Here is a 25347-nt window from a genome sequence, read left to right on the forward strand (position 1 = left end):
TGAGAGCTTCAATACTGTCGACCAACTCTTTGAGGCGAGAATTCTCCAGTTTTTGGGTCAAAGATTGAATCTTTTTCTCAGAAAAGAAGGCCAGGTTCGAGCTGCACACTATATCTTTCGGTTAGATCAATCTTCTGGGAAAAGGCTTATTGTGTGAGCCATGCCTTCGTTTTCCTGGGACTAACGCTAGGGTTCAGCCACGATCGCAATATCCTGGTTGACGATTGCTTACCCTTAACACATGAACTTCATCATGAAGCACGCCCTTGGGGGGTCGGCTATCTAATAACTGGTCCACAAATAATGGTGCTAAGCCTGGTGTAGCCTGTCCATCATTGTATTCTCTGCTACCGTGAGCCAGGCTTGATAGCGAGGGCTCGCCTAGTTCTTAATTCATTAGTCAGACTAACACGCACCCGACATTTTACGGAACCTACGGGGTGCTCTTTGGGGCTGAGGCTTGAACCGGCGTCTAGCCTGTTTGAACTCGCAGCGCTCATCACGCTTCTAGAAGCCGGGTGATCCGGTTAGTAGGTCCTGCAGGTATACAATGGCTCGGATCCTGCCTACAATGCAATGCGTGCATCTGGAAGGGTCCTCCCGAGATACTTCTACCGTGTCAGCCATAGGTCTAAGTGTTGCAGATCCGGATAGAAGGCTCACCGATGCACCGTACTTTACGAGCCCTGCATTGTTCGCAGGACTTGCAGATCCGGTTTTGATACATAATCGCATGCCAGTCACGTTTCTTGCTGGGTCTTCTGATGAGAAGCAGCGAGCATTATTCGGAGTAACACTGAATCACCGAGATAAATGGAGGTCAATAATCAAAAGTTGAGGAAGTGGCATTTTGGGGAGGCACAATTCGGTGTTCGGAGAAGGGACTCACCACTTTTGTCGGCTCTCGGCACTTGGCAGTGAAAAGTGGAATGTAAATGACTCCATTGACCGCCCATTTGTTCCGCCTTCTTCTATGAGTGGTCAACCGGCAGAACGACCACTACAATTGATCACAAATAATTGCGCCTGATCCGTAGGACTTCAACTCTAGAGACCTCTTTAAGCATGATTTTCTGTGTGATGTGAGGTTCCCTCTGATATTTTGATCTCTGCCGTATACAGTGTTTTTTTTTTTACGAATGAGACTATGCTTCCCGTGTTACTTCATTCTCATCGAAGGACCAGTATGGTGGTCCTAACTGGGTAATCTCATTTTTTGAATGTCGACCGGAATATATACCAACGGTGCCGCAGACAGCTATTGATGTTATAAGAGCCACTGTTGATATAGACTTACCTACCCCGACTATAAATTTATCTCGCTTAATTTATCAGGAAAATCTTCACTAAATCAACCGACATCTTTTTTGTCGTCAAACTGTATTTCTCGCTAGACAACCCCTGGTTGACCTACTGCGAGCATGCGTTCCGCTTGGATTTATCTGAAACTCTCTAGCCTCTGGCTGGTTTGTTTCATGATGTTCAAGTTCTACAACTGGACACAAGCCATATTGCATGAAACGAGCTTCCATTGCCATACTAGTCAAGCGGGAAATGCCTATTGCCCATTCCGAATCAAACTTGATGTTGTGACTGATGTAAGGGCGCTCGAAGCAGTGTTCCCCAAATCATCAGCGCAACGGCCAACATCGCCAGCAAAATAGGCTGCAGCACCGCCACTCCCTTAGCCTGTGCAATAGCCCCGATCATAAAAGGGAAGACAGCTCCTCCACCCATAGAGAACGCAGCCGCAAAACCAATAGCCGCGACATGCAAGTGCTTCGGCAACATGCGAGTAGCAACGACCACGACGCCGGGGAAAATAGTTCCCAAGAAGAACCCCACCAGTGCAACCGCCACAGCCGAGACGATAAACTTCGGAACGAGCCAGAAGATCAGTTCCAGCACAATGGCAAGCACGATATATACGATGATTGATAGTCTTTCGCCGATGCGGGGTGAGACGAATCCCAATATAAAGCGGCCCAGTGTAATGCCGAGCCAGAAGCCTGTTTCGGCCATGCCGGATGCGAAGGGAGTGCCGTGGCGTATACTGGTCATGAATACGACAATCCAACCTCCGATGGCTACCTCACAACCGCCATATAGGAAGAGGAAGATGGCGCAGATCCAGGTGACACGGTAGGTCAGTGATAGTCTGGTCTGGTTGGGAGATCTACTGCCATTACTACCCGGGGACGACGGATTGTCCTGTCGGTATTTGGATCCGGTCTCCGTCCAGAATGCGCTGGTTGCATTGACGAGTTCTAAAGCGGCAGCTCCCATCTTGGATTCATATTAGTGTATGGATTGTTCGGATTGCAGAGGCCGCATAGCCGCCGCTAGGGTTGATATACGTACTAGGAGGTAATAGCATGAATTCCAATGCCAGCCGGCTTTTGTAATCAGGGTAGTCGCAATAAGAGGACTGACTGTAGCCCCAACACCATAGAACCCGTGAAAGCATCCGAGTACTTCGTGAGAGTTGGCCAGACTGCTGATCCACACGTTCCACCCCGCATTCTGGATCCCGCTTCCAAGCCCGACGAAGATATACATGATCACCAGCACCGGAAAGGGAGGATTACTTGATATGACGGCAAAGGCAAGCAAGTGACATGCTGGGCCGATAAACGCCACACCTCGACGACCGAAGCGCTGGTGGATCAGATTACTGACAACGGCGGAGACAGTGTAGCCCAGAAATGGTGACAGGAATACTAGGGAAATGATAGTATAGCTCTTATCGTAAGAGACCTCGAGCTGGAAGATACATGAGGTCTGAATTAGCATTGTATATGTTTGCTTCATGTGTGAAAGGTGATACAAACGTAAGGAATTATCGCTCCATATGCCGCATCATTGGACCCCATGACTAAGGCACACCAGAAGGTAGCCAGTACTCTCCAGATCATAGTCTTTGACCCGTTCCACCGCAGGGCGACGTTGACTGCGTGTAAGGGAGGAGTGTCATCCTCAGATCCGGGGCCCGCTGGGACAGATGCAACGTGTATTGTATTGTCAGACGAGATAGAAGGTGGACGAGGAAGATTTGGATTTGTAGAGATAGTCTCAGTTTCGGCCATGGCTCATGATAATCGAGTACCTGCAAAGGAGACTCAGTTTTTCTATAGATGGTAATAATGATCTGTGTAACGAAGGATCTAGTACACAGGATAGAATCGAGGATTCGAGATCACCTGTCAACTAGGTAAGGATATAGAGGCAAGAAAAGGGAGAAGTGTCTATCATTAATTGAGTAGTAGAACGAATACAAAGGAAAGTAATGCTAGTCGATTTGGCTGTGTACGTTGCCGTCTTAAATAGCTTAGGATCCTCTCATAAAAAATGGCTGAATAGTCAGGCGACACTCTATCCGGCTGGTTTTGAACTGTAAAGGCTCTAGAGTCTACGAGGAGCGGGGATCGAGGGGAATAGTTAATAGAAAAATTGGTTTATTACTAGGCCTTTCGTATCTAAAGTTTACAAAATTAGGTTAGATTAATAATTCGCGCGGGAAAGGCGGAATACAGGCGTTAGTTATAAGCAGCTGTGATAGAAGCAACATACCAGGCTGGCTTTTATGGTTTCCTATACAAATATGTAGGAAATCTCGATGTAAGGCCCGGGGAAGTTATAGTCGACCACTCAGACTACCATATAAGATTCCCTATAACATGATATAGTGGGTCTATGTAACTAATTAAAAGTTCGCTGGGAATCCTAATTTAAGTCTAGAACTTTTCGCTACTACCACACAGGAACAAAAGTATATCTTATCGTAAGGATTGTCGTATTCTAGTTTTCTCCACAACCTTTAAAGCGTACAAATTTACTAAGCATACTATATAAGAGTATCTTCTTATAGTATATCTGTACTTGAGGAGGGCTTGTGTAGTGATTTTGACCCACTAGTTTAGCTCAATTGGTTGCGTATATCGGGGTTTTATCCGTACTGGATATGGAAACGTTCAACGTACTCAGTAGAACTAGCAGTATGACTCAGAAGCGGGCCGTGAACTACGTTACTAGGTACCGTCATCCACAAGGTACGAAAGCGGGTCTGGCTCTAGATAAGCCTAATACTCTTAGGGTTTTTTCCGCGTTCTCCGCACTGCCGGCAAGACAACACCTACTACTCGCTGCTCTGCCTTGAATGTTCTCGAACTGTCATTGTTGAAGCTTCCATGAGCCTCATTGCCATGTTGCGCTCCCAAAATGTCGTTCCCCGAGGTCACCGCCGCGAATGTGGCCGAGGTGCTCCACAATGATCGTATGGTCATCGCCGGCGTGGACGTAGACGGCCAGCTGCGCGGCAAACTCATGAAGAAGAGCAAGTTCTTATCTATCGCCACCGGTGGGTTCGGTTTCTGCTCCATTATCTTTGGCTGGGACCAACAAGACACGGGCTATCCTAAGGAGCTCGCTATATGCAACGAAGAGAATGGCTATAGAGATCTAATTGCAGTCCCGGATCTGAGCAGCTTTCGGCGTATCCGGTGGGAGAATAAAGTGCCTTTCTTCCTTCTCAGCTTCTTAGACCCGGACACACAAGAGCCAGTCTGCGCGTGCCCACGAGGGCTGTTGAAAAATGCGACTGCGAAAGTTGAGGCTGCCGGTCATTTCGCTATGGCGGAAAATATGTTCGATGGCAACCGGCCCTCGTCGTGTACTACCTGAGGACCCCCGGCTGATATGTTTGCAGCCGAGTATGAGTTCGGCCATTTTCGGATACCGGGTGATAGTTTTAGCCCGGAACGCGCTGCATCTGGCATCACATCCTTCATACAAAACAATTCGGTTGACTCGCTACCATCACTAACAGAGGGTATGTTTGGGTACTCCATGACTCGCTCGTTGCACAGTGAGAATTATCATGACGGAATTCTCGATGCATGTGAACAGTTCCGTTGTAATATTGAGGAATGGCGTGCGAAGAGCGGTCCCGGTGCTTTTGAAGCTGTGAGTTATGCTCGAACGAAGCAAGAGAAATACAATACTGATTGATACATAATCTGCGGGTTTGATATGCTAACGCTGAATGTTGCGATAGACATTGCAGTGCAGCGAGGCCAAGGATATGGCAGATAAGGCTAGCTTATGCAAGTAAGATTCTCTCATAAGCTGAGATAGTACATTTCAGTTTCCCAGGCTCACCATGTTATATTTATATCCATATCAAGATACGTTGTCAAGGCCTACGGTATCAAACACGGCATCACACCTTGTTTCATGGCAAAGCCGCGCCACGAGCTACCTGGGAATGGTGGGCACATGAATATTTCTCTCATTACCGCCGATGGCAAAAGTGCTTTCACTCGCGACACTCCCGATCCGTCTCCTCCTTACCCAGATGTGGCACATTTGTCGGATCTCGGTCGCCAATTCCTCACCGGTCTATTGGTAGGCTTACCGGACATCATGCCGCTGTTTGCACCAACTATTAATTCTTATAAGCGTCTGGTGGAGGACCTCTGGGCTCCTAACACTGTATCCTGGGGTCTGGAGCACCGCGCAGCGTTCATTCGACTGATTACACCCCCAACTGCTAACGCGAATGCCACCCGCTTTGAAATCCGTGTTCCTGGTGCAGATGCCAATCCGCACTTCGTGTTTGCCGCAATAATAGCCCTCGGCTGGCGTGGCGTAGAGAAAAAGCTCGAAATTCCTGTGCCACCGTTGCCCAAGGGCGAGGATATGAGTAGCTCTAGCGATAAGAGTATGCCCTTGGCCAAGGCATTGAAAGAGGCAGTGGCCACGTTCACACGGCTAGATAGTGTGGCTCGAGAGGTGTTTGGAGACAGCTTCGTTGAACACTTTGGTGGCACGAGGGAGTATAAAATCCAACTGTGGGAGCAAGCCGTGACTGACTGATACGTGTTCGCTGTCGGGGTTTTTTTTCCAACTTGTCTTAATCGGACAACTGAGCTGGGACTGACAGCATACTTCTAGGGAAGTGCGGCGGTGCATTGAGACTGGTTAAGGGAACGGATGTCTAGAGTTAGATCTATTGATCCCATGGGATATAGACCTATTTAGTATAGCCTCGAAGCCTGTCCCAGAGTTGTTCAAAGTTCTCGAAACACGGAATGTCGTCTACTTGCAATTGATCCACAACACCCTCCACACAAGCTCCATTTTCTACCAGTATATTAGCAACCTTCAACCGGTTTGTACTCCCTTTCTCCCTTTGCAGCCTCACGCGGTCCAAAGCGATGTGTAAAGCAGTCGGTCCATACCATCCAGTAGGCCTTTCAAAGTGGTTAGTGGTCGCATTTACATCTGCACCGTGCTTCAGAAGGAGCTCAACCACAGCGACGTGACCACCCATTGCAGCCAGATGAAGTGGTTGACCGTTCCATTCCTTTTCATCAGGATTAGGAAGTCTACCATGGCACATATCCAACCGTCTTGTGGGGACATGTATGCTGGCTCCGGCAGTAATCAGCCTTTCAACGATAGCAACATTGCCCCAGTATGCAGCGACATGCAATGGACGCCAGCCGTCGATACCGGCCGCTTCTATATCAGCACCGCGCGACAGCAACAAAGACACTACATTCCCAAAATTGGCACGAGATACCGCGGCATGGAGAATAGAATGGTGTTTCCGACAAAAACTGATGCAGGAGTTCACGTCGGCCACGAGTCTAAGGAGATGCGAGAACATGATCTCGTCACCAGTAATCAAAGCTTCTTCAAGCATTGTATTTCCATAATTATTTCTCTTTTCTGCTATTTCTTGACAGATGACTTGATCCCCAAGCCGGAGTCCAGTCTCGCGAGAACGATAGGGGTGATGATTGGAAGTCCGTTGTACGATGTTAACGGGCAGAAGATGCCATAGTGTATCGTGATGATGTCGCCGTTTCAGTCGATCAGATAGTTTGCAATAGTCGCGTGAGAACCCAGCATGATGGATAGGAAACCATCCATCTTTATCGGGTATGTTTGCATGAGCTCCATGGTCCAACAAGCTGACAACCAAGTCGGTGTTTCCCCTCATTGCGGCGAGATGCAACAGGGTCTGACTCATGGAATTCTGAGAATCCAACCTCCCGAATTGCGCCAACGCATTACAGATGCGGCAAAAGATGTCCTTTATATCAGAGGGAGTCGGAGAACATAGGTGACGCGTCCAGTGGTCTGGTTTGGGTGAGATGGAGACATGTGCGGTTAGATGCTTTAATGGCTCAGGATTATTGAAGACTGCGGCGGTCAAAACGGAATCAGATGTCTCTCCGCAGGCATGGAAGGCGTCTGCACCCGCCTCCAAAAGCGCAAGTGTGATTTCTGCCATTGGAATGCTTCTAGCTGCTAGGAGAGGAGTCATGCCTGTAAATGGGCTTTGAAAATTCACGTTTACTCCGGCTGACTTTAGGCTAACCAAAATGCGCGGAAAGGCTTGTGCAATCTCTTTAAGTGACTTTCTATGAGACGAAGATGATCCTTCATGACCAGGGGATTGGTCGTGAAAATGGCCAACCATCTCACTTACTAGCACAAGGGCAGCGTCTTCATTTGGGGACACTCCATGGCCAAGGAGAACATCCATAATCTCGTAATCAAGGTCCCGAGTAGCAGCCGCAAGAATAGACTGAAGGTAAGGTGTTGCCGGTATTTTTGCCCCAAAGGAGATAAGGACACAGCTTATACCCCAGGCCCTCCTCCTTAATGCAAGAGTCAATGGTGTGTCTAGCTCATCTTCTTCATTTATCGAAGTGTTATGCCACAGCGCAAAGGTTGGAGATATATCCAGCATGCTTGCCGAGCCATCTCGTAGGACCTGGCCAGTTAACCTCATATACTGGTTGAAATTATTCTGATTTATGGGCTTTCAAGCTCGCTGATTTAGAAGTGAAGCTGCAGGGCGCTCAGGTAGTCCTTGAAGCATAAGATGCAGCGCTCTTCGTACTTCCTCCACATCCCAACACACCTCCGCGAATTGCATCATCGTGTGGATTGCAGTCCGCCCCATATTATCGACAGTATCAACTCTTGACCCAGTGGCCATCAAAGGATCAATGAATGATAGAATCCCACACATTGCGGCGATGTGCAAAACTGTCTCTCCTTCGCTGTTTTGTAATGTTGGATCTGCTCCCTTAGAAAGCAGCATGCGAGCCATTTCGGTAGCCAGGGCCTGCTGCTTTTCACTGGCCTTGTTGGCAAGCAAAACAGCAAGCATGAGGCAAGTTTCTGACCTGGGGATAGGTCCCATATCTAATATTCTATCTAATTGCAGCGAAAACTGGTTTATATCTGCACCACCATCGATGATCGCCCTTGCCGTCTCAATGAATCCATTCATTACAGCAAGATGCAAGGCATTCCTTCCATGAGAGTCATAGCTTTCAGGGTTTGCCCCGTTTTCGAGCAGAAGTTGCGCGAATCGTGGGTCTTCTTGACCTGCAGCTACATGCAGAGGGGTTCCGTGGTGACCTCGAATATTCACATCATGAGGGCTAGCGAGGATGACTTTCACCGTTTCCAAATTTCCATGACGAATAGCAACGTGTAACGCAAGTTCACCTGCTCCGAATTGTTGATCAGGCTTTGCTCCTTTATCTAGAAGAAGTCGTGCAAAGCTTGTGTCTTTTTGGCATGCAGCGATGTGCAACAGCGATCCCTCCTTGGATTTGAAATTTACATCAACACCGGTTTCGATAAGCAAGCGAGCTGCATTGAGGTATCCATCGCGGATGGTAGATCCAAGAACTATTGCTTTCCACACCGATGGGCTTGTCTCCACCCACTCATTTTTGAAGTATTTCCTCGGATCCTCCGCCAAGTAGGTCTGACCCGAAATTGTTTCCGCGCTGTACAGGAGAGCCTTTGTTTTCTTTGATGACTTCCCTCCCTTTGATGACTTCAACAGCATTCGCCATGAATTCTCGGCGACAGGAACTTTGAAACTCTCTCTAGACCAAAGCTTGTCGAAAACATCATCTCCCACCCGTGAACCTGGTGCCTGGAGATACACAACTAGCAAATCAAAGATGGGGGCATGTTTGGCTTCTGCCGCTACTTGTATTGGCGAAACGCCCACTGGCGTACTGAGTCGCCTCACATCATCCACGCTGAGCGTCCGGATATCAGCCTTGAGAGTAAGTGATAATTGTGTCTGATGGTGCTGTAGAAGCGCCTGGACTATCTCGGTTTCCCCCCGTGATATGGCCCAGTGCAATGCTGTGGATCCTGACTTGCTGCGTCTGGTATACTTGGCATGATTGGATAGCAGAAGACGAACGATATCCAGACTTCCAGTAAATGATGCCCAAAACAGGGGGGTCCAACCTTGATCATCCGGGGTGTCAATATCTGCTCCATTTTCTATAAGAAGCTCGGCAGAAGCAAAGTGACCGTTTGCACAGGCATAGTGGAGAGGAGTCCAACCCTGGGTATCTTTTGGAGATGTGTCGAGTGCTGACTTAATCAACGTCTTCAAGTTCCTGGTCAAGTTCCAATACGCTGCAACGTGTAATGCAGTCTGCTTTGCGGGCATGGCCTCGAAAAGGGCATTCGAAAGGTCGGTCTCGAACCCGTTGCGGAAATGTAATGCTTGAATAGCAGCGTCGCGGAGATTTCCGTCCAAGATCAGGAATTGAACAAGAGACTCTGTGTCTCCTTCCAAATCTTCCAAATCTTGGAGATGCTCTCCCCAGTGCCGCGAGGCATAATCGAGAAACACCATCTCATGAAAGCGGCAGGAAAGCTCCGCAGAGTTTGCACATGGCCCTTGCTTGAATGATTTCAAACACATGTAGCGTAAACATGTCTCTGATATATCGGTATTCATGTCATGAGATACCAACACCGTGGATCTAAAAAAGTCGTACGCAGTGGCATGACACAATCCAACCGTATTATCGTCAAATAGCACCACCATGCCAATACACGACTGAAGGAGGAGATCTGGACTTACGGTATTATCCTCATAGATTTCCTCTTCATCTTTCTCGACAGCAAAAGCGTGAATTAGCTCACTCAATTTAAATCGTCTTTTTGCAAACGCAATCCACCCAATGAAACGATGCGCAAGAGCTCTCTTTGCCTTTGGCTGGATATCAATTCGCTGTACGATTGATGTGTAGGCTTGTTCCAGCCCTTTCGATTCCTTCTTAAGCGCCTTTCGCATTTGGCGAATAGTGGTGAGATCCATAAGCTCATCGAGAATGAGCTTGACATGGAGAAATCTTAGAAATGTTAGTTTGGTAAATATTCTTCGGCTCATGATGCTTACACATTGCTCGATTTTCTCATGATGTCCTCGGTGAAGTCCTCGGTGTCAGGAAAGTCACTATCTTGGAAGCGGGAGCTGATGTAGAGTTCCAGATCATGAATCTGCGAGTACACCTCCATCTTTACTGCAGTACCCATATGCTTCCTGATGTGACTTAGATCTCGGCTCGTTACCATTATTTTGCAGCCTGCCCCAACAAAAAAAGGCAGATAGGGAAGCAAGCCTTCTGCCTTGGGTACTTCATCAGGACCGTCGACTATAAGGTACGTCGACTTTAACTCACAGGCTGCTGCGAATAATTCAGCCAGCCCCGCAGGAGTACTTTGTTTAGCTGGGTCAGCGCAGAGTTGCTTCATGGCTAGGAGTAAGCCCTCATCCGCTTGTTCGATCACCTGTCGAATCATACACTGCAAAATTGCGGTAAGGAATTGCTGGTCTCGAGAGGAGAACTGGCAAAATATGTATATCACAGAGCTTGCATTGGATGTTTGTCTGTCCCACAGGTACTCGATTGTAGTTGACCTAGACTTTGTTAGGCACGAGGAAAATAGCACCAATGGGCTATGGATCGGATGCGTACGCGAGGAGCGTTTTCCCAACACCAGCTTCGACCTGTTAGTGATACCATAGACAGAATAGTGAAACGAGACGGCTTCATACGAGATCCGTAGCACCAAAGCAGTGATGGGGGTCCGGTGCACCAGGTTTCGACCGTCTGAGATTTTAAGAACCATTCCCCGGTCCCAGCGCAAGCGACTGGTCTCGAGCGTTCAAATGCATCTGGCCACGGGAAGAGCGAGAAAAGATGCTGGATGACTTGCTCTGCAGATCTAGTAAGCTTGTGAATTATATTATGCTAGCATCGCACAAATATACCGTTGCCGATGGTGGCTACCTTCTTGTATGTGGCATTGGCTACGGTCCTTCTCGCGGTTAGCACTGATTTTGTTGTGCAGGTAAGCCTTTGACGTATCTACATGATATTTGTGGAGAGGAAATCCGTAAAGAGAGTCCGATACATATGCAAGAGACCGATATGCTTTTTTATTTCTTTTTCCTGGAACGGCCAGGCGAAGCGACGTATTCTTTTGTCGAGATCTAAGTGAAGGGCTGTTAGATGACGGTGGCATTCTTGAAGAGCATCATCGTTAAGCGACGGTGGGCGTGATGGCAAGTCTAAGCCGGTAGACGCTGCCTCTTGTATAGCTTCTTCCAAGCGAAACAGAACCTCGGTCAAAGCAGAGACTTCTTGAAGATAGTGCTTCTGAGTCTTGGGGGCAGATTTGATGTCTGAGACGTAACTATAACTGAGCTTGGTAATCTGTCCCGCAATCTGGACAAGACTACCTATACTGGCGACTAGGCCGATGATTTCGGCCATATTCCTTTATCCTTATTTCGACTCTGGGCTGGATTTCAGAAGGAGTATAATGAAAAATGAGTTGGATTCGAATGGTGGGGCACGGGGCAAAGCAACCTTATACGAGACAACACAGCCTCAAGGCAGTGGGGTGAAAGGGCCAATAAAAACAACTACTCTTTCGCGAAACTAGTTTTTGAAATTACGCCGCTCCACCACGCCGGAAACGGCTTAAAATTTGCCTAGTTTCTTGTAATTACGAGAGCGATCTTCTAATACTAGTATTAATCTAGTAAAAGATAGTGCTGAGTCGCGCGCAGTCTCCGGCCCCTATAGACGCTATTAACGCGATTGATAGTATAGTAAAATCTTTTTAAAAATACGTATTAGACCACAATCGCGAGGCCGCCAGTCTACTCGACTATCTTAAGATCCATAGCTCCAGTATCTTTAAATAGATTATTAAGTTTATCTAGGCCAGCTGGGCGCTGACTAACGCCTTATTCTATTACTCTATAGAAAACGCGTAGAAGATCTAGCTGGACGAGATACAACGCGTGATTAATAATATTTAAAAGAATACTAATAAACTTATAGTTTATATAGAGAATCCTATCTATATATACACGTAAGTAGTAACTAGGGCGTCTCTACTATACTATTACCAATTAATATATAGCTTTAATAGTACCGCGCCGGTGTACTCTATAGATCTTAACTGCGAGCGCGCTATTATAATTAAGATAAGTAATTTTACTATAGCTAGAAATCTACGCTGGCTCACTAGCGAGAATCTAATTAAATACACCGAGAAATATTACTGGAATACCATCTATAAGACCGTCCGTTTTATATTAATATTTATCCAGTTTATCGCGGTAAAAATTCTACGGTTAGATAATCTATAGCTTTTTCTTTATAGTACTAAGGAAGTAGAGATCGCGCGCATCTATTGGGATAACTGGGTCTATAGCTTCGGCAAAATAGCGCGGGTTGCTCTATTTATATAAAAAGTGATTGCCTCTAATATACTCTATAAAACTCTTGGGCCGCTGATTAATAAGACTAACTGGAAATAGATTATCTAGAAACTTATGGCTAACAACCGCCACGTGTGGAATAATTCCTACAAGATCATATATATTAGCTGGCTTGTTTATTCCCCACTAAGTAAGAAAATATTCTTAATTATTATTAAGTTTATCACGCTGCACTATATAAATAAGGCTATTAATACAGGTATAGTCTAGGATTTTCAGGTCTTTAAAAATATTTTATACGACCACGCGTCTCGTATTATATAATACAATAACTATTAACAATACAGTTATATAGAAAATATCTATTTCTATAATACTATTTATAGTGTATATATAGGTAAGCATAAAACTAGGGCTTATTTAGATTATAATATCTCTAGACTAGTATTAAAATACGCCAACTATAATAGTAATTATATAGTCTAGTATAAAAAATATAAAATATATCTATAGAAGTGGAAGAAGACCCAGAAACAAGTAATATATTAGTTTTATTATTATCGAATCCCTGTCTATCTATAAAACCTGGATAGTAGTACCACCGGGTCTATTATATTAAAGAGCTCCAGCGCGGAGTTCCACACCAAGATAAAAAGTAAGATCTCTAGAGAACCGCCCGGGAAGGCCAGAGCCGCTCTATAGACTAAGAACGTGGGATCTAAAGAACTATTTATAGTTACTAGAGACGCGCTGAATAACTTGGCTATAGAGAGACTAAGATTTACTAGAAATATCTTTCTATAGATTAAAGCTAATCTATTAGTTAATACTCTAATTATTAAATCGATACTAATCAGCGTTCTAATCTTACTACTTACTCTACCAGAGACTATTTAACAAAATCAGGCCTTCTCTAGCACCGAAGAAACGCGACAAAGCCTTAGACTTATTAATTAGATTAATCAAGCAATGGCTATAAAAAAACCGCTGATATAGACCCAATTATTAAATTTAAAAAAACAGCAACAACTATAAGATTTAATTAAATCTAATACTAAAGCCTAGAGCTATACTAGATCAGCTATTATAAATACCATTTTAATTCTAAATTATAAATAAATAACTATAAATACTATAATATAATATAAACTAATCTAGAGATATTATAATAGTATAATTCCTGCGCGATTCTACTATACTATAAGCTAATATTATTATAGTTTAGAAGCTTTAAAAGAATCTATACTTAAATATAATATACTATTCTATATTTAGTAGCTATTAACTTCTATATCTCTCTACTAGTAATATTAAAGATTAGCAAGTCTATATAACTCTCTATATTTTATATAAAATTAATCCTAAAATATAAAGATATATAATATATTTTACTAATTACTAGAAGCTTAAGCTCTATATATAGAATAGAAAACTATAGATTTTTAATATATATAATCCCGGACTATAAAATATAGACTATACTAATATAATTGTCACAGAAATGATAACGATCATGCAAGGTGACTGTACAGTATACCCTGTCCCAGGTGTATGGACATCCCGGTGGCCGAACGGCGTCTTCGGTGTCTATATCCATTATTTTTCTAATGACGTACAGTGGCCCCGTTAGGAGGATTGATCATTATATACAGAGAATCTTAGGGGTCCTTGGCTATAAATTAGTACTGTAGTTATTAGTAGAAAATCAAGAATTAGTCTTCTGTCTTTAGTATCTATTGCTTAGTGCTTTGCCTATGTATCCTTACCTAGTTGATAGGTTCTCTACCCTGACTAGTAGATATTTCTTTGACAATTCTAATTCTTCTTTTCAACTACCTAAGGATATCGTTGGTATTATTATCCCGATCATCTAACGGAGATATTTCTTTATTTTTAAGAATCCCTAACGAAAACATGCCTTCTCTTATAAAAATAGTTCCAGAAACTATTCCTAAATTAAATACCCAAGAAAGCGAAACCCTCCAAAGCCTGAGAGATACTATTCAACGACTAGAGAATTGACTATAAAGTAAAGAATTTTTATAAAATCGCCGACGATCCAGTTCCGCTTTGTCAATAGATGACTGTACTGCCAAACTCTTTAAGAATATTCCCGAGTTCACCCTTAACTTTAGACTGCAACAAAGACAGAAATAGATTCTTAATTTAGAATACTCCTTCAAGGAAGCGAAAAGACGCCTAAAAAGAGATAATTAAAAAATCATTGCAGCACTTTCTTATATATCTCTAATTTGCCGACAGCAATGGTACCGACACCTCGTAGAAAAGAAAAGAGATTAACAAAGAAATGCCGAGGAATCGTGGCAATACTTTATAGAATAGACCCTCTCATTGATCAGGAATTCGGCTATCTTATAGTCTAATATTATAAGCCAGCTTCAAAGAGCTCGTCAATAAAAAGACCAAGATCCGAGAGAGTTTTATATCTACCTCGACTCCTTAAAGCAATATTTCCCAAGGCAATTAGAAAAAGAAAGAGCGCTTACTTTCTTTATAAAACTCCTCCCAAAATTATTAAAATATATACAAGAACACTATATAAAGCTCCTAGATCAACGAAACAAAATAGTGACCCTTACTACACATCATTAGAATCTTCTATATAGAGAATAAAAACGGAAACGTGACGCTTCCTCAAAGGAAAGTAAAAATAAAGACGATAAATTAAATAAAGATAAGGAACTACAAAACACAAAGAAAAATTCGAAAGAAAACTCTAAAAAATCTAACAAAAACCCTACCGATAATAAAAAAAATCTTTTACAATACTATATATATAACAGTAATTCTTATCTTACTAATCACTATCCAAAAAAGAAAAAAGCTACAGTCCAATCGACTAAAGTAGAAGAAGTGGACTTAGAGTCGAAAAATAATTTAGAGTTAAAATAGTCTCTACCAAACCAGCTCCTAATCTCTATATAAAGACTATTACATATTTCTATATTTCTATTTAATATAAAAGCAATATCGAAACGTTCGCCAATCTAGATAGCTACACCGAAGTTAACATTATTAGCTATTAATTTATTAAAAATTTTTATTTTAAAAAGGCCCGATTTATAGCCCCAATAATTAAAGTAGTTAACTATATTACTACCCCAACTTATAGTATATAGAAGATACCCCTTACCATTATTAATTTCCGAGGAACTACCCAGAGCTTCACTAGACTATATATAGCAATCGATAGAGACCCTCACCTCAAGAAAAGCCCAATCCTTTTATTAATAATAACTATAAGTAATCTAAAAATTCACTTATCACCATAAAATTATAAATAGTGGTTTAAATTCTTATTAATCGAATTAATATCAACTCATAAATTTATAAAATTATATTAAAATCTTGCTTACGTCTTTACCGTGGTAAAACTATTTAAAGAAGTCTGGTTACTAGACAACTCAAGAAGTCCTGCCTTACAATATATTGGCGAAATCCCACCGGAACTAAAAGAATATAAAGATGTCTTTTTAAAGCAAAAATCTAAAATTATGCCGCCCCGGAAAGCAATAGATTATATAATTAAACTTATTAACGGCAAAATATCGCCGTATAGTTCTATTTATTCCCTCTTCCAGCAAAAGCTTCAAGTATTGAGACAATATATTAACGAAAACCTAGAGTGTAATTAGATTAGACTCTCAAAGAGTTCTGTAGAAGCCCCTATCCTATTCATTTCTAAAAAGAATGGTAGTCTAAGACTATATATCAATTATCGGGGTCTTAATAAAATAATAATAAAGAATCGCTATCTATTATTTTTAGTATTAGAAATTTTAGATCGTCTAGCAAACATAAAATTCTTTATTAAAATCGATATTTAAAACACATATTATCGAATCCACTTACAAGAAGAAGATAAATAGAAGACAGCGTTTTATATAAGATATAGTTACTTTAAGTATCTAATAATACCTTTTAACCTTATAAATACACCAGCTACTTTTCAAAGCTACCTATACACAGTATTATACAATATTCTAGATATCTATTATATAGTATATCTAGATAATATCTTAATCTTTTTACTAGATCGAGAGAGCCATATAGAGCATATTAAGCAGGTATTAGATTAACTATAAAAAGCCGATTTATATAGAAAATTATCGAAATATACTTTCTATTAAAAATAGATTAAATTTCTAGAATATATTATATCGCAAAACAGTATCTCTATAGATCCTTAACAGGTGAACAATATTGTATTATAGAAAGAATCCAAAAGTTACTACAATATATAAAGTTTTCTAGGATTTTATAACTTTTATCAACAATTTATTTAAAATTACTCTTGAATTATCTTACCTCTTATCTTCTTAATAAAAGAATTAAAAAACAGACAAAAACCTGGACTAGTTAAATTTACTTTTATAGAAAAATTAGTATTTCAATATTTTATCACTGCCTTTCAATCAGCGTCTCTCTTACGCTATTTTAACTCTTAATAATCTGTCTAAATCAAAACCAATACTTTAAATAAAGGAATAGTAGAAATTATGTCCTAGCTAAATAAAAATAGAGTCTACTATCTTATAGCAATCTAGTTACAAAAATTTAGCGGAGTGGAGTTAAATTACAGTATTTCTAACTAAGAACTATATACTATTGTCTATTTATTTAAGTATTGATAACAATATCTTAAAGATTTAGTATATATTATTAAAGTTCTTACTAACTATTTAAATTTATAAGCCTTTATAAAGTAAACTAAACTAAATGGGCGTTAAGCGTAATAGCTTATATTTCTAATTCTCTTTAATTTTATAATCAAATATTAAACTAGAAAATCAAACCCGACTAATAAATCTTTCTAGAAATTAGGGAAAATCTTGGAACGTACTCTAGATATAGAATTAATATTATTGTTTATATAGCGATTTGCTAGTGTAGAATTCTTATAGATTAAAAATTTATTATAAAAAAAAACTTAGTTTAAGTCTAGTAAGATGCCTTTATAAAAAAGTTCTAAACTCAATACCCGCATAGCGATAAACTCTAGAAATTATAAAATTAATATAGAAACAATTAACTAGGCTGTCTAGAAAGAGTTAAATCGAGATTAATTTATTTCTAGATCTTAAGTATAACGCGCTTATATCTCTGAGAAAGTATATATTACTAAGATCCAAGAAGATCTAAGAGATCTTATAAAGCAGATATAATCCAAAGACCCGGAGACCCAATAATAAAAGGCCGCTGTAGAGTAAAGACTTATAAAAAATAAGGATTAGAGCGTTGCCTCTGATAGACTAGTCAAATTTAAAAATCGACTATATATTTCTTCGAGAGAGAATTTATAGTAGATCTTAATTAATCTGTATCATAATGATCCTCTTACAGGCCATTTTAGAAAAAATTATATAGAAACTCTACTTAAACGCAAGTTTTATTGAATAAATCTTCAACGAAATATCGTAGACTACGTGGCAGGATATTCAGTATATTAAGAAGCAGCAGCTCCAAAGCACTGCCCCTATAGAACTTTAGAATCGCTACTAATTCCATCTAGATCTTTTATAGAACTATTAATAGACTTTATAACAGAGTTACTAGAAATAATATTTAAAAATAAAATTATCGATTTAATATAGATAGTGGTTAATCGATTTTCTAAATAATCACTATTCTTCTCTATTTCAATAATAATCAATGCGGTAAAACTCGCCGAATTATTTTATAATTATATAGAATTACAATTTAAACTATTAAATAATATTATATCTAATAGAGAACCAATCTTTACTAGCAAATTCTAGTTAAATCTTTATTATTTTAGCTATATAAAACTTAGATTATTAACAGTATTTCATCCATAAATCAATAGTTAAACGGAATATATAAACTAAATATTGGAATATTATCTCAGATATTTTACTAATAAAGAGTAAATAAATTAGCTAAATCTACTCTCAACAGCGGAATTCGCATGCAATAATGCTTAAAATATAACTACTGGACTATCGCTATTTTAAGTTCTACTCGGCTATTCGCCAAATTTCCAATTATATACCAAGGACGGTACTTTTTTAGAGGAGATCCCGGCAGTATAACACCGTATTGAAAAATTAATAAAAATTCGTAAAAATTTAGCAGAACACTAGCAAAACGCGATAGAATCTTAGAAAAAACATTTTAATAAATATTATTAGACAAAATTATTCAAGTGAGGTGATCTTGTACGGTTATTAACCCGGAATATTAAATTAAAAATCCCAGCTCGGAAACTGGCACCGAAATATATTAAACTATTTTGGGTACTGGACGCTATAGAAAAATAAGTATATCGACTTAGCTTATCTAATAAATATAATTAAATTTATAATATATTCTATATCTTGTTACTGGAACCATGGACGCTACGTTATCAAAATAATATTAATTTATTGCCGATACCCGACCTTAATAATAATAATAAATAGAAGATAGAAAAAGTTAAAGAAAAGTAAATCTTTAAGAAAGAAATCCAATATTTAGTAAAATAAATAGAATAGCCGTTAGAATATAATTAATAGATCTCTAAAAAAAATAGAGCGAACATAAAAAAAAATCCGCGATTTCGAGTAAAAAAGTTAACAACGCGCTTAAAGATCGACGCAATATTAATATAGCTACAGCGAACACTTAATAGATAAATAATAATTATAGAAAAACGCGTTGATTCTACACGCGCTAGAAAATTTTATTGTTAATTAAAATATAAAAAGCTCACCGACCCATCCCAGAATTACTACTAAAGTAGAAAGATAAAGGCGCTGAAACACCAACCAATTATTATATTAAATCGCTGCAAAAGTAATAGAGAAAATACTAAATATAGCGTCCCAATATTTATACTAATCCCCCTCTATATTCTCTTAATTAAAATATTTACGAACTACTCGCTTTATATAATAGATAAAGTTTTAAATAGCTATCTACCAAGATATATAACCAGCATCAAATTCTTTAAGCCAGAGTTAATAATTTTCTATATATTGCCTACGAGCCCTCACATTATTTTAAGAAGACAGTGGATTTAACTATTGTTCGAGGGTATTGGTACGACGGCTCATACTTTTACAATAGTTAACAATAATTTACTATAGAATTATTAAAGAAGAAGTCCTGAATTGGCTCGTTAATATATATCCCAAGCTTTTCAGCCTTTTTAGCAGTCAAACGAAATTCCTTTTAATAAACTAACTCTACCCTATTGAAAGCGTGGTATAACGCGATGTAAGCTTAAGTAACTAATTCCCATATCTCTAAGCTAAATATAACTTGTTCTTTATTCTTATTCTAGAAAATAGTCTCCATCTACTTTAGTATACAATACAAGTTATATATATTGCCTAGTATACCTTAAGAAGTCTTTACGAGTCAGCAACGAGTAGTACACTAGATAAAGAAATATACCTAGTTATAATTAGCATTTCGGCCACTATATTGTCTATATAATACTAACGCTGCACTATTAAATTTATAATTAATTATAAATAATTTATTCTCTCCGCACTCTCTATTCTTAACAGTAGTTCTTAAACAATATAGACATCACAAAACAGAGGGAACGACTGGGGTACCGACGATCCTCTCACGGCGAGGTATAATAATATTAATAAAGAAACGTAAAGAAGTAACTGGATTCGAAATACAGAAAAAGAAAAGGCTCACGACACGCAGAAGAGATATTGTAGAATAAAGAAAAATAAGATATAAAAATAATAGAGAGAAGCTTATCTAATATCTCGTTAATATTAATATTATTATCGTGGACAACTATTATTCACTCTATAACAATTCACGTGAGGTCGACGTTTCTATATAGAACACCCAACGCGCTTCTAAGACGTCGGCCACTTAACACGAACAACGCGTCGATCGCTGCCTAGGGATAGTTAGCCTAGGAAAAGGGAGCGTAATTGTTACAGAAATAATAATAATTATACAAGATGACTATATAGTATATCCTGTCCCAGGTACATAGATATCCTAGTGGCCGAACGGCGTCTTCGGTGTCTATATCCGTCACCTTCTAATAACGTACAGTGGCCCCGTTAGAAGGATTGATTATTGTATACAGAGAATCTTAGGGGTCCTCGGCTATAAATTAGTACTGTAGTCATTAGTAGGAAATCAAGAATCAGTCTTCTGTCTCTAGTATCTACTGCCTAGTGCTTTGCCCACGTATCCTTACCTAGTTGACAGGTCCTCTACCCTGACTAGTAGATATTCCTCTGACAGTGGTAGTCTTAGGGTGTAGCTTTATAAAGAGCTATTATAGTAGAGATCTAGAAGTGTTTGAGATTATATTCTATTTTAATATATGAGTTGAATAGTTATATAATTTAGTTTAGAAAGATTGGAATATTAAGTAGCTTGTGCTAGATTTTATTTAGAATTGCGTCCAGTTCTGATGCTTTATCTAGAGATACTTTTTAAATTGCCTTAGCTATCTTTTTTTTAGTAATTTCTGGAAAATTGATCTATACTGGTTGCGCCTATTGCTTGATATTAGATAGATTAGCTGGGAGTGGTTTGGGAAAGAATGCCTCTTGTAGAGTCTCTATTTTAGTTTTAGTGATATTGGCCGGGCTATAAGATTTAATTAGAATAGGGATTGTACTGGCGGCCCGGGCTTTGTAATTATAGGCCCACTTAGCCACGCGCTAGATCTCGTGTATGTTTTAATTAATTATCTTTGAGATCTAGTGGCGGAAGCCTTGTTGTAGGGCTTGGGAGATAATATAGTTTTTTTAATTATAGACTTTAACGTAGGCCGCTTAGCTTTTAGCTAAATAGATAAGGATGTAGACTCTGCGTAATAATCTAGTTATTTTAACTATATCCCGGTATTCTGGTATAAAGTTAGGATTAGTTTATATATTAGAATAGGTCTACGGGACCGCGTGTTAAATTACTTGCTGTATTACTTTGATAAGAAAGTCTATAATTATATTAATTAAGACTACTAAGGGATTTGTCTCTAGTATATTCTAGTAAAAATATATATTAAGATTACTGGCTATAAATTTATATAGTTTAGCTATATTTATAGCCTTCTAGTTGTGTCGTTTCAGTGGTTGGATAATCTATAGAGAGAAGTTAAGAATTATATAGATTAATAAGTGGTCTAAGTCTATATATATCTTAGAAACCGCTTTATAGATAATAAATTAATTTATAAGGCTCTACGCTCTAAAGATAAGATTAATTATAGATTAATAATTATTCTAGTCTTGGATTACTGTTTCTGATTTAAGCTAGAGATCTAGAAGTCGAGAGTTAGTAAATTCTAATAGTTAAGAAGCTCTTTGATTAGTACGGGTTTATTGATCTCTGTTAGTTTTGTTAATATTAATATTAATTGTAGTAGTTTAGCTGGTTTAGCTTAGATTAGTATAGATATTCTATTTAAACTAGGCTGGATAGTAGAGATTGAAGTCTCTGAGAATAATATAATTCTTTTTCAAAACTATTCTTTAATTAAGTAGTTCTATTATTGTCAAAGAAATATCTACTAGTCAGGGTAGAGGACCTGTCAACTAGATAAGGATACGTGGGCAAAGCACTAAGCAGTAGATACTAGAGACAGAAGACTGATTCTTAATTTCCTACTAATGACTACAGTACTAATTTATAGCCGAGGACCCCTAAGATTCTCTATATACAATAATCAATCCTTTTAACAGGGCCACTGTACATCATTAAAAAGATAATAGATATAGATACCAAAGACGCCGTTCAGCCACCGGGATATCTATACACCTGGAACAGAGTATACTATATAGTCACCTTGTATAATTGTTATTATTTCTATAATAATTACGCTCTCTTTTCTTAAACTAACTATTTCTAGACAGTGATCGACGCGTTATTCGCGTTAAGTAGTCGACGCCTTAAAAACGCGTTGGGTGTTCTATATAAAAACGTTAACCCCACGTAAATTGTTGTTAAGTAAATAATAGTTATCCACGATAACAATATCAATATTAACAAGATATTAGATAAGCTTCTCTCTACTATTTCTATATTTTATTTTTTTTTATTCTATAATATCTTTTCTGCGTATCGTAAGCCTTTTCTTTCCTTGTATTTCGAATCCAGTTACTTCTTTATATTTTTTTATTAATATTATTATACCTCGCCGTAAGAGGGTCGTCGGTGTCTAGTTATTCTCTCTATTTTGTAGTGCCTATATTATTTAAGAATTACTGTCAAGGATAGAGAGCACAGAGAGGGTGAATTATTTATAATTAGTTATAAATTTAATAATATAGCGTTAGTGTTGTATAGACAATACAGTGGCCGAAATACTAATTATAACTAGGTATGCTTCTTTGTCTAGCGTACTACTCGTTACTAACTCATAAAGACTTCTTAAGATATACTAGGCGATGTATATAACTTATATTATATACTAAAATAGACGGAGACTATTTTCTGGAATAAGAATAAAGAACAAGTTGTATTTGGCTTAGAGATATAGAAATTAATCGCTCAAGCTTATATCGCGTTATACTATGCTTTCAATAGAATAGAGTTAGCTTATTAAAAGAAATTTCGTTTGACTACTAAAAAAGCTAAAAAGCTCGGGGTATATATCAACAAGCCAATTCGAGACTTTTTCTTTAATAATTCTATAGCGAATTATTACCAACTATTATAAGAGTATAAACCGTTATACCAATATCCTCGAACAATAGTTAAGTCTACTGCCTTCTCGAGATAATATAAGGGCTCATAAACAGTATATAGAAGATTGTCAACTCCAGCTCAAAGAATTCGACGCTGGTTATATATCTTGATAAATAGCTATTTAAAACTTTACCCATTATATAAAGCGAGTAATTCGTAAATATTTTAATTAGAAGAATATAAAGAGGGATTAGCGGGAATATTGAAACGCTATATTTAATATTTTTTCTATTATTTTTATAGCGATTTGACATAATAATTAATTGGTGTTTTAGCGCCCTTATCTTTCTATTTTAATAGTAATTCTAGAATAGATCAGTGGACTTTTTATATTTTAATTAACAATAAAGTTTTCTAGCGCGTGTAGAGTCGACGCGTTTTTTTATAATTATTATTTACTTATTAAGTATGCGCTATAGCTACATTAATATCACGTCGACCTTTAAGCGCGTTATTAATTTTTTTACTTGAAATCGCGGATTTTTTCTTTTACGTTCACCATGTTTTCTTTAGAGATCTATTAATTATATTCTAACAACCATTCTGCCTATTTTACTAAATATTAGATTTCTTTCTTAAAGATTTACTTTTCTTTAACTTTTTTTACTTTCTATTTATTATTATTATCAAGATTGGATATTGACAATAAATCGACATTATTTTAATAATATAGCGTCTATAGTTCCAGTAACAAGATATAGAATATATTATAAATTTAATTATATTTATTAGATAAGCTAAGCCGATATACTTACTTTTCTATAGCGTCCAGTACCCAAAATAATCCAATATATTTCGGTGCCAGTTTCCGAGCCGGGACTTTCAATTTAATATTCCAAGTTAATAACCGTACAAGATTATCTCGCTTAAATAATTTTACCTAATAATATTTATCAAAATATTTCTTTTAAGATTCTATCGCGTTTTGCCAGTGTTCTGCTAAATTTTTATAAATTTTTATTAATTTTTTAATGCGGTATTATACTACTAGGATCTCCTTTGAAAAAGTACCGTTCTCGATACATAATTAGAAATTTGGCGAATAGCTAAGTAGAATTTAAAATAGTAATAGCCCAGTAGTTATATTTTAAGCGTTATTATATACGAATTCCGCTATTAAAAATAGATTTAGTCAATTTATTTGCTCTTTATTAATAAAATATTTAAAATAATATTCTAATATTTAGTTTATACGTTTCATTTAACTATCGATTTGTGGATAGAATACTATTGATAATCTAAGTTTTATATAGTTAAAATAGCAAAGATTTAACTAGAATTTACTAATAAAGATTGGTTCTTTATTAGATATAATACTATTTAGTGGTCTAAATCGTAATTCCATATAATTGTAAAATAATTCGGCGAGTTTTGCCGCATTGATTATTATTGAAATAGAGAAGAATAGTGATTATTTAGAAAATCGATTAATCACTATTTATATTAAATCGACGATTTCGCTTTTAAATATTATTTTTAATAACTCTATTATAAAGTCCATTAATAGTTCTGTAAAAGGCCTAGATAGAATTGATAGCGATTCTAAAGTTTTATAAAGATAATGCTTTAGAGCTGCTACTTCTTAATATACTAGATATCCCGCCATGTAGTCTATAATATCTTGTTAAAGATTTATCTAATAAAACTTGCGTTTAAGTAGAATCTCTATATAATTTTTTCTAAAATAGCCTGCAAGAGAATCATTATAATATAGATTAATTAAGATTTATTATAAATTCTCTCTTAAAAAAATATACAGTCAATTCTTAAATCTAACTAGTCTATTAAAGACAACGCTCTAATCTTTATTTTTTATAAGTCTTTACTTTATAACGGCCTTTCACCATTAGATCTCCGGGTCTTCGGACTGTATCTACTTTATAAAATCTCTTAGATCTTCTTAGATCTTAGCAGCATATATTTTCTTAGAAATATAAACGCGTTGTATTTAAGACCTGGAAATAAATTAATCCCGATTTAACTCTTTCCAGATAGTCCAGTCAACTATTTCTATACTAATTCTATAATTCCCAGAACTCATCACTATGTAGGTATTGAGCTTA

The 25347-nt window shown here is 38.1% G+C and overlaps 5 protein-coding genes across 5 annotated transcripts; 1 reads left to right on the top strand and 4 right to left on the bottom strand.

Annotated features, from left to right (window-relative positions):
- Window positions 1-1575: 1575 nt before the first annotated feature.
- AO090026000091 (MFS transporter) lies at window positions 1576-3086 on the bottom strand (the record flags this gene model as incomplete). The annotated part of the gene is made up of 3 exons (XM_001821538.1): window positions 1576-2286; window positions 2362-2763; window positions 2832-3086. 3 exons carry the CDS (start codon window positions 3084-3086, stop codon window positions 1576-1578), a joined length of 1368 nt encoding a protein of 455 aa, XP_001821590.1.
- A 1132-nt stretch (window positions 3087-4218) lies between these two features.
- On the top strand, window positions 4219-5874 carry AO090026000090 (glutamine synthetase family protein; the record flags this gene model as incomplete). Its single annotated transcript, XM_023236224.1, has 4 exons — window positions 4219-4618; window positions 4682-4962; window positions 5063-5106; window positions 5184-5874. 4 exons carry the CDS (start codon window positions 4219-4221, stop codon window positions 5872-5874), a joined length of 1416 nt encoding a protein of 471 aa, XP_023090893.1.
- A 157-nt stretch (window positions 5875-6031) lies between these two features.
- Window positions 6032-7762, bottom strand: AO090026000089 (uncharacterized protein; the record flags this gene model as incomplete). Its single annotated transcript, XM_001821536.3, has 1 exon — window positions 6032-7762. The coding sequence occupies one exon, from the start codon at window positions 7760-7762 to the stop codon at window positions 6032-6034; it is 1731 nt and encodes a 576-aa protein (XP_001821588.3).
- Window positions 7763-7837: 75 nt separating this feature from the next.
- On the bottom strand, window positions 7838-9694 carry AO090026000088 (ankyrin repeat domain-containing protein; the record flags this gene model as incomplete). The annotated part of the gene is made up of 1 exon (XM_023236225.1): window positions 7838-9694. The coding sequence occupies one exon, from the start codon at window positions 9692-9694 to the stop codon at window positions 7838-7840; it is 1857 nt and encodes a 618-aa protein (XP_023090892.1).
- Window positions 9695-9753: 59 nt separating this feature from the next.
- Window positions 9754-11373, bottom strand: AO090026000087 (uncharacterized protein; the record flags this gene model as incomplete). Its single annotated transcript, XM_023236226.1, has 4 exons — window positions 9754-9780; window positions 9926-10196; window positions 10244-10855; window positions 11120-11373. 4 exons carry the CDS (start codon window positions 11371-11373, stop codon window positions 9754-9756), a joined length of 1164 nt encoding a protein of 387 aa, XP_023090891.1.
- Window positions 11374-25347: the final 13974 nt, after the last annotated feature.

Source organism: Aspergillus oryzae, chromosome 3, assembly GCF_000184455.2.
Source record: "Aspergillus oryzae RIB40 DNA, chromosome 3".
Classification (NCBI taxonomy): Eukaryota; Fungi; Ascomycota; class Eurotiomycetes; order Eurotiales; family Aspergillaceae; genus Aspergillus; species Aspergillus oryzae.